Source organism: Nicotiana tabacum, chromosome 24, assembly GCF_000715075.1.
Source record: "Nicotiana tabacum cultivar K326 chromosome 24, ASM71507v2, whole genome shotgun sequence".
NCBI lineage: Eukaryota > Viridiplantae > Streptophyta > Magnoliopsida > Solanales > Solanaceae > Nicotiana > Nicotiana tabacum.
In genome coordinates, this window is record NC_134103.1 from 15,774,287 (window position 1) to 15,783,581 (window position 9,295).

A 9,295-nucleotide genomic window follows, 5' to 3' on the forward strand; every position below is an offset into this window, starting at 1 on the left:
ATCACTAATGATAAGCTCAGACAATTTTCAGAGTTCAAGATTTTATTTGATAATTAACAGAAATTATTTAACTAAGGAAAAATGACAATAAAAACTATCAATAAGCAAGAATAAAGCTGAATTCAAGGGTAAAATAATCTAGGGTTATTGATTTCCCCAATTATCGGATTAATTCCTGAAACGTTAGCTATAATCTCGCCGTAACACTCTATAAAGATGATGAGTTCTTGCTTACGTACTTATCTCTCGATCAATTATGATAATTTACTAGAAGAATTCTCTCGAACTACTCTAATTGATAATTTTTACAACTCATAAATATCATACCAAAGCTTCGTTTTCTATAATCCCGCTTTTAAATTCAATTAATTAATCTCTTAACTTACTCGAAAGTGGAGTTGTTCAACAACAATCTAATCAAGTGTTCTTTCTCAAGCAACACTAGACAACTAAATACGATTAATCAAGGGCCCTTTCAATTAATCACAAGAAACACATAGTTAAATAATTAGACAGTAAAAACGGCTCAATTATATCAAAACGTAATCAAAACTTCATCCAAAAATTAGTTCCATCAACCCTAGATGACGGGTTTAGCTACTCAGACTAATATGCATGACTATAATATAAAAAGTCATAACCAACAATGGAATTAAGAAGAAGATGATGAAAAACTCATAGGAGAATTCTCCGTCTTGCTCTTTTGTATTCTAGCCTCCAAGGTTCTTCTAAAAATAGAGATGCCCTCTTTTTGGGCGAGCTGGGCTTCATATAGTTCAAGGTTAGTCACCTCTCAAATTACAAAATTAGCCTTGCGCGATTTTTCTCGGAAGCACGTGCGCGACCGCGCATCAACCGCGCACTTTGGCCAGTTTCTGTCTGAGATGCGCGGCCTAGTGCGCGGCCGCGCATAGACCGCGCACCTGGAGGGTTTTCTGCAGCATTGTTTTCTTTCTTCTTTTTAAGCGCGCTAACCTCCAATTGGCCTTCAATGCTCCATATTAGCTCCAAAACACTCTTTAACGTCCTCAGAGTCCGGAATTGCTCCTGCAAAGCATAAAATTCTTAATTAGAGCAATTTGTTATCATTTAACATTCAAATATCAATAAAGTGAAGCTAAGTTAGAGGCAAACAGTAACTAAACTACATAATTATAGCCTACTATCAATACCCCACACTTAAACCATTGCTCGTCCCCGAGCAATCAAACCACACTCTATAGAGGCCTAACTTCACAAAGCGATTTCCCTAACTCATCACACCAAGAATATTTCACATAGATTGAGCACAATAGTGTAACATCTTCTCCTCAAGAGTTGACTCCCACGCACCACGCAATATTCTTAACTTACTCACTTACTCTAATGTAGAGGTCAAGAATTACCTTTCCTTCATGAATCACGTGCCTGCTCACAACAAAAGAGACTCATTCCACAATCAATAAAATTCACGCACAATGAGGGACTTCAAAATAGACAGAATTCACTCACCCTCCAAAACGATATTCTTGTGCCACAAAAGATGCTCCATAGGCTTGCCCGTAGTATACTACTCTACTAATCGAGCTCATTCAGTCTAGGATCAAGTAGGACTTTATTTGGTTGTAATGTAGGCTGCAGGTCGGGTAGAATATATTTGGAAATAAGAGTGACTACACCTCCCTAAGCACTTTAATACATATACTTTAACATTCAAGTCCATACTTATGTCAAACCAACACTCCATCTTCACATCAACGTATATTACCCTTTACTTCTTTAAGCATAATTACATCAAAAGCCACCAAAGGAATATTATTCACCACAATACAACTATTTTTTTTTCAATTCACGTGGCTTTTATTATTCTTTTTTTTTCAACACAGTGCACCTTTCTTCTTATTTCATTAGTTCCACTCAAAAGCCCCACCAACCATCACACACTTTAACCTTTACAAGTTCATAGCAATTCAAGTGCTCATGAGATGTGAACATGTTCAAATAGATGGTTAATTCAAACAAAGGGGTAAGGCTTATAATATGGTTGCCAAAGAAATAAGATTACCGTCTCAAAGGGGTTAACTACGATACATAACAATTAGGCGGGTGGAATGTATATATGGCTCAACAAAGAAACGCCTATATCACTTCCAAGACTGAACAAGACTACTATTTTGCTTTGCAAATATACGGGGCAAGTTCTAGGCATCAAATACAGTGCACAAAATACAACAAGCCTCACACACACATGGCACAATAGTCACTCCAGATTGGATCATCAAAACACTCTAGTCAGGGTACTTAAGCCAAGTTAAGAACATACAATTTAAGGCACTTTTACAAGAATCAACATTTGAGCCTAAGCGTCACAATAAAGTACCCGCTATATTCAAGGCATAACGAAGTTAAGAGATCCTATTTCCAATTCAGCCCATAGCCCAAGTGTTCCTAAATTAAAAAAAATTAAAAAACTAACTACACCCGGTTCAAACGAAACCCTTGGAAAAGAACCGTGACCCAAAGAAAAACCAAGGGAGAATTGATACACTCCTAACAAAAGAAAATCTTTTGTGTTTTTTTTTCTTCGACTTGAATCCCTCAAGAAACCCGTCGAATGATATCCATCGTCGGGACAAATCGAAACTTTTGAAGATTTGTTTTTTATATTCAGTTAACTAAAGAAACTACACTACTCTACATAACTCTATACATACAACATACATACAAAATATCCCCCACCCCACGCTTAAAATGGTGGCATGTCTCCATGCCACACAAATAAAAATAAATATGAGGTAAAGGAAACTTCCCTGGTATATCAATCCTGATCGGAGATAGTGCCGGGGTCAAGATGGCATGCCCTCCCCAGCGCACGTAGCCAAGCCATGATCGTTTTCTCAGATTTTGCATTTTGGGTGGCCAGTGCATCAACTCGAGTCCCCAAATCCGTGACAGGAGTGCGTAACCCTGCCATTTCGTGTTCTAGGGCTTTCATCCACGTATCCCATCTGACTACAGATATTCTCTCATCCTCAGTAACTTGCTCGTGTGGGGGTGACTTAGCCACAGCCTCAGCCTGTCCTTCATCTCCCTCCTCTGGCGCATCAGACTCATCACTATTAGCTCTGATAGGTACCACAGGATCCTTCTCAATGGTCATTTTATCTGCCCGAAACTTTGGTTATTTTTTCACTCTTCCATCCACATTCTTGTTCTCCGGCACCTGTGCTGCCCGGCATAATCTAGTGACTAGTGAAAAGAAGAAGAACCCATACCTCTGCACTGGACAACGGATGAACATCTCATCGTGAATAACCTTAGCCACATCAAAATCGTGGTCATTCATGAAGCACTATATCAATGCAGCTCTAGGACCGTTCACCTCAGTGGTGTTGGAGGAAGGCACCAAGCGGCAATTGATGGTACAAAACCAACACTTCCCTTCAAAGGTGAGTGAGGCCGAGTGAAACTTCCGCCCCGGCGTAACCCACACTATGTCTTTGTTTGGCACACAGATTGTTCTGAAAAACAGGTTCTAGGATGTTGGTTCTCGCCTATACGTATCATAATAGTCCTCCTCCCCACCAAATACTGGTAGCCGATACGCCCTCCTAATGGCGTCTATCGATGCATCAACACTCTTTTGTCGCACAGTGAAAATATGGTCCTCATGTTCAGAGCAGTTCGCGTAGAACTCTCTTACAACCATCAAGTTGGCCTTCTCAGGTTCTTCAAAGAAAATATCCTGCCTGCGCCAAACCAACTCCTGATACATATTGGGGCAATCAACCTGGAGGGACCCCTATCAATACCCCGTTCCGGTATGGGCTTCTTAGGAGCCTTCTAACTAAAACGTTCTTGGGTTGAGCTTGATACAAACCTTGTGCTATCAAACTGAGGTGCATTGGTCAAGGCCCGTGCCCGGGACGAGCCTGCATGACCACTAGAAGAGGCACATGTGGTTCGTCTTTTCTTTGAGGGTGTCACAATACCTACAAAACAAATACCACTATCAGTGCAAGGCGGTATGTGTGAACCAATATCAGTTACTCAGATTTTACCCACACAATTGGTCACAAATTACATTCACGAACTCACTGTGGCATTTAAACAAACACTTGATGTGCAAATTCACCCCAAATTTCCCAAACACCCAATTATACCTCAATTCCACCACAATCTTAACAATGTCTAATCCAACCCAGCAAGATGAAATTCCACGATCCTCATATACCAACAAGTATACTTAGTAATACAAAGCAAAGAAAAGAACAACAATGACTTCTACTACCATACAATTAAAAGAGAAGAAGAAAAGAAAAACAATTGGGAAAAACTTTGAGTAGGGAAGAGGAGGAAAGGGAGGTAGATTTTTACTTTTGAAATTAGGGAGAAGGGAGGGTTTTGTTTTGTTATTATTCAGATTTTAGGGGAGGAATGGGGGGGGGGGGTTATTAGTAAGGGAGAAAAAATAATTAAAATTAACTAATGAAATAACCTAAAAATGACGTCCAGTGCACGGTCAGTGCGGGAACGCACATGTGGGGCAGTGGAGGTCGAAAAATACGCGGTCCATGCGCGGTCATGTGCAACAGTAGGGGTCCAAAAGTGCGCGGTCAGTGCGCGGCCGCACACGTTTGTCCTTCGAAATTTCTCCCTTTTAGCCACTTTTTACCTATCTCCGGATGGATTTCTTCACCCCGAGTCCTTCCAACGTGCACGATTTCATCCCTGCACACTAATAGACATGTCAATACTTTCATCGTTCAAAATCAAATACGAAAAATAAGAACAAAAAAAAAGAAAAAATATTGGGTTGCCTCCCAAGAAGCGCCTGATTTAACGTCGCGGCGCGACGAATTACAACAAAACCATGGGTTGCTTCCCAGTAAACACCTGATTTAACATCGCGGTACGACGCGGGCTTTCATGATTGCACTTCGCTCACATATTGGGGCTCTTCCAAAGACATCATAACTTTCTCCCCTTTTTCTTCAACCATTCCAAGGTAGTGTTTTAACCCTTGCCCATTCACCTTAAACCTATTCGTTCCATCTTCGGACTCAATTTCTACTGCTCCACTTGAGAACACTTGCACAACTCTAAATGGTCCTGGCCATCTAGATTTCAGCTTACCCGGAAACAATCTTAATCTCGAGTTGTATAACAATACTAGATTTTCGGGTTTGAAGTTCCGATATAGAATGTGCTTATCATGCATCGTCTTCATCCTTTGTTTGTACAATCTTGCATTCTCGAATGCATGGAACCGGAATTCCTCGAGTTCATGTAGCTCTGTGACTCTACTTGTGCCTGCGATTTCCATATCCAAGTTCAACTGCCGCAGTGCCCATAAGGCTTTATGCTCAAGCTCCACCGGAATATGGCATGCTTTTCCAAACACCAACTTGTATGGAGACATACCAATTGGAGTTTTAAATGTTGTGCGGTACGCCCATAATGCATCATCCAACTTCTTTGCCCAATCAGTCCTTGTCGCATTAACTGTTTTTGTCAGGATACTTTTGATTTCCCTGTTGGACACTTCCATTTTCCCGCTCGTTTGTGGGTGGTAAGATGTGGCAACCTTATAGCGAACTCCATACTTTTCTAACAGCCTTGCAAACGCTCTATTGCAAAAATGGGTTCCACCTTCACTGATTATAACTCTCGGAGTGCCAAAACGTGTGAAAATATTTTTCTTTATAAAGCCTGTCACTCCTTTGGCATCATTTGTTGGAAGGGCCACAACTTCAACCCATTTGGAGACATAGTCAACTGCTACCAATATGTACTTGTTACCATACGCACTGACAAATGGTCCTATAAAATCAATCCCCCACATGTCAAATACTTCCACCTCTTGAATTGTAGTCATCGGCATCTCGTGACGGCGAGATATGTTGCCTGTCCTTTGGCACTCATCATAACTTTTCACCCAAGCATGGGCATCCTTGAATAAAGTCGGCCAATACAAAGCCGACTCCAATACTTTCGCTGCTGTTTAAATTCCTCCAAAGTGCCCACCATATGGTGAAGCATGGCAAGCCTGCAAAACAGAGATTGATCTTTCTCGGGGATACACCTCCGTATCATGTTATCTACACATATTTTAAAAAGTAAAGGTTCATCCCAGTAATAAGACCGACAGTCATGAAAGAACTTTTTCTTTTGAATTAAAGAGAATTCATAAGTTACAATACCACTTGCCAAATAATTAGCAATATCAGCATACCGTGGCGTCTCCTCCATTGCCACTTGGTTATCTATCCCTTTCCTATCGCGGATCTCCAAATCAAATTCTTGTAGCAACAGAACCCAATGGATCAAGCGTGGCTTTGCCTCCTTCTTTGCTATCAAGTACGTAAGTGCTGCATGGTCAGTATAAACCATCACTTTTGAACCAATCAAATAAGACTTGAATTTATCGAATGCAAACACCACAACCAACATCTCTTTTTCAGCCACGGTATAATTGAGATGTGCACCGCTTAGAGTTCTTCTCGCATAGTAAATTGGGCGCACCAGCTTGTCCTTTCGTTGCCCCAGGACTGCTCCTATGGCATAGTCACTCGCGTCACATATGAGCTCGAACGGCTGCTCCCAGTTGGGTGCAACGATGATTGGTGCAGTCACCAGTCTCTTCTTCAGCTCCTCAAATGCCAACCTGCAATCATCAGAGAAAATAAAGGGATGATCCTTTTCAAGGAGTTTACATAAGGGGTTAGCAATTTTAGAGAAATCTTTTATAAATCGCCTATAGAACCCGGCATGCCCAAGGAAACTTCTCACTACCTTGACCGAAGTGGGTGGTGACAACTTCTCAATCACATCAAACTTAGCATGGTCGACCTCAATACCTTTACTGGACACTCGATGCCCCAACACGATACCTTCTTGTACCATAAAATGGCACTTTTCCCAGTTCAACACTAAATTTGTCTCCACGTACCTTTTTAACACTCTCCTTAAATTGTGAAGATAGTCTTCAAATGAATCCCCCACCACTGAGAAATCATCCATAAAGACTTCCATAATATCGTCAACCATATCACTAGAAATGGCTAACATACACCTCTGAAATGTAGCTGGTGCATTACATAGACCAAACGGCATTCTCCGAAAGACAAAGATGCCATACGGGCAAGTAAATGATGTTTTCTCTCTATCTTTAGGGGCTATTGAGATCTGATTGTACCCCGAATATCCATCCAAAAAGCATAAGTGAGACCACCCAGCCAACCTATCCAATATTTGGTCAATGATTGGCAAGGGAAAATGGTCTTTCCGGGTGGTTGTGTTCAGTTTTCTATAATCCATGCAAATTCGCCAACCCGTGACTGTACGAGTCGAGATCAACTCGTTATTCTCATTTTGCACGACCGTCATTCCACCTTCTTTGCACACACTAAACTGGGATGACCCAGATACTGTCAGAGATGGGGAAGATGATACCCGCATCTAACCACTTGATCACTTCTTTCTTCACCACTTCTTCATGTTCGGGTTCAGCCTTCTTGGATGTTCTCTGGAAGGTTTGTGCCCCTCTTCCAAGAGAATCTTGTGCATATAAAAGGCTGGGTTGATACCCTTTATAGCTGCCATGGTTCAACTAATAGTAGTCTTACATTCCTGTAACACCTGTAAGAGTTGTTCTACCTGCACAACTAACAAACCGGATGAGATAATAACAGGTAAAGTAGAGTTAGGCCCTAAGAAAGCATACCTAAGGTGAGCTGGAAGTGGTTTTAGGTCCAACTGTGGTGTCTCCTCTATTGATGGCTTCGCAGGTGGTGTTGCCCTTTCTTCTAAGTGTAGTGGCTTGAACTGGGGTTCCCTTTTCCAGAACCCTTGACCTTCGAAAGCCATGACCCACTCTGCCAACTCTTCACTATCCACATCTTCCAAATTCAACAAGCAAGCTTCTAACGGATCTCTGACATTAAGGGTCTCATCCTCCTCTTATAGTATTACATCCACCGCCTCCACTAGTGAACAATTTGCAAATTCGCTGGGCCTCCTAATAGATTGTTGAACATTGAATATTATTTCCTCATTATTCAATCTCATTTTTAACTCTCTAGTCTCACAGTCGATCAATTCTCTCCTAGTGGCTAAGAACGGCCTCCCTAAAATAATTGGTATTTCTTCGTCAACTTGACAGTCAAGAATAACTAAGTCAGCAGGAAATACAAACTTCCCCACTTGGACGAGCACATCATCCAGAATTCCTATCGGCCTTTTGACTGTGCGATCAGCCAGTTGCAACAACATTGAGGTCGTTCTAGCTCTACCAATGCCTAATTTTGTGTAGATTGCCAAAGGCATCAAATTGATATTGGCTCCTAAGTCACACAATGCTTTAGCAAAAGCATAACTTCCAATTGTGCATGGGATAGTGAAACTATCGGGATCAGACAAATTTTGAGTTATAGGTCTTATCGCTACCGCACTGCAAGTTTGAGTTAGAGTTACAGTAGACAGGTCCTGGAAGTCAAATTTTTGAGACATCAGATCCTTCATCATTTTTGCATAGCCTGGCATTTCCCTCAAAGCATCCATCAGCGGAATATTCAATTGAATTTGTCTAAGAATTTTCATGAATTTCCTGTATTGATCATCTTTCTTTTGCTTTGCCAACTTTTGAGGGGACTAGTGCAGGAGTTAGATTCTGCCCACTGCTTGGTGTCTTTTCTTTATTAGGGGCCTTTTCCACCACCTATTCTGGGAGTTGTTCAAATTCCTTCTCTTTGCCTTTGTCCACTTGTGCCTGTTCAATTACATCTTCTGTGAGCTCCATTGACTCGTCGGTCTCTAATGTCACTGGAGTAATTGGCGTTGCCTCTCTCCTAGATTGAGCAACTTCTTGCTCTCTGTATAAATCCCTTCTATTCCTGAGACTCACTGCCATTAGCTGATTTGGGTTCTGCTCCTTTGTATTGATGTTTGTGTATGCAGGCAACGTTCCTTGTGGGTGATTGTTCAAGGCCATAGATAACTTGCCTAATTGAGTTTGAATGCCTTTATTAGCCGAATCATGTACGACTAACCTTTCTTGCATCTTTCCATTTGTCCCAATGAGTTGTTGCAGCATGCCCTTGATTTCTATCATATTACTGTCCTGTTGTTGATGAGACGGTTGGTAAGCCAACTATTGTTGGTGCTGCTGATTGTAGTCCTGCTGCCTTTGATAGGGCACGACTTGGCCTTGTGCTCGTGCTCCCCCTGGAATGGTATTGTATTGTTGTTGGGTTGGTCTGTACTGCTGATTTTGAGGTCCCCATTGTTGTCCACCTTGCCTCTGACCCCCAAATTT

The 9,295-nt window shown here is 41.5% G+C and overlaps 1 protein-coding gene across 1 annotated transcript; it reads right to left on the bottom strand.

Annotated features, from left to right (window-relative positions):
* Nucleotides 1-7,941: 7,941 nt before the first annotated feature.
* Nucleotides 7,942-8,505, bottom strand: LOC142178033 (uncharacterized). The gene has a single exon (XM_075247352.1). It carries the CDS (start codon nt 8,503-8,505, stop codon nt 7,942-7,944), a length of 564 nt encoding a protein of 187 aa, XP_075103453.1.
* Between the last annotated feature and the right edge of the window lie 790 nt (nt 8,506-9,295).

What these genes read in the sequence shown, in the direction of transcription:
- LOC142178033 (XM_075247352.1), bottom strand. Translation starts at nt 8,505, where the DNA reads ATGATGAAGGATCTGATGTCTCAAAAATTTGACTTCCAGGACCTGTCT.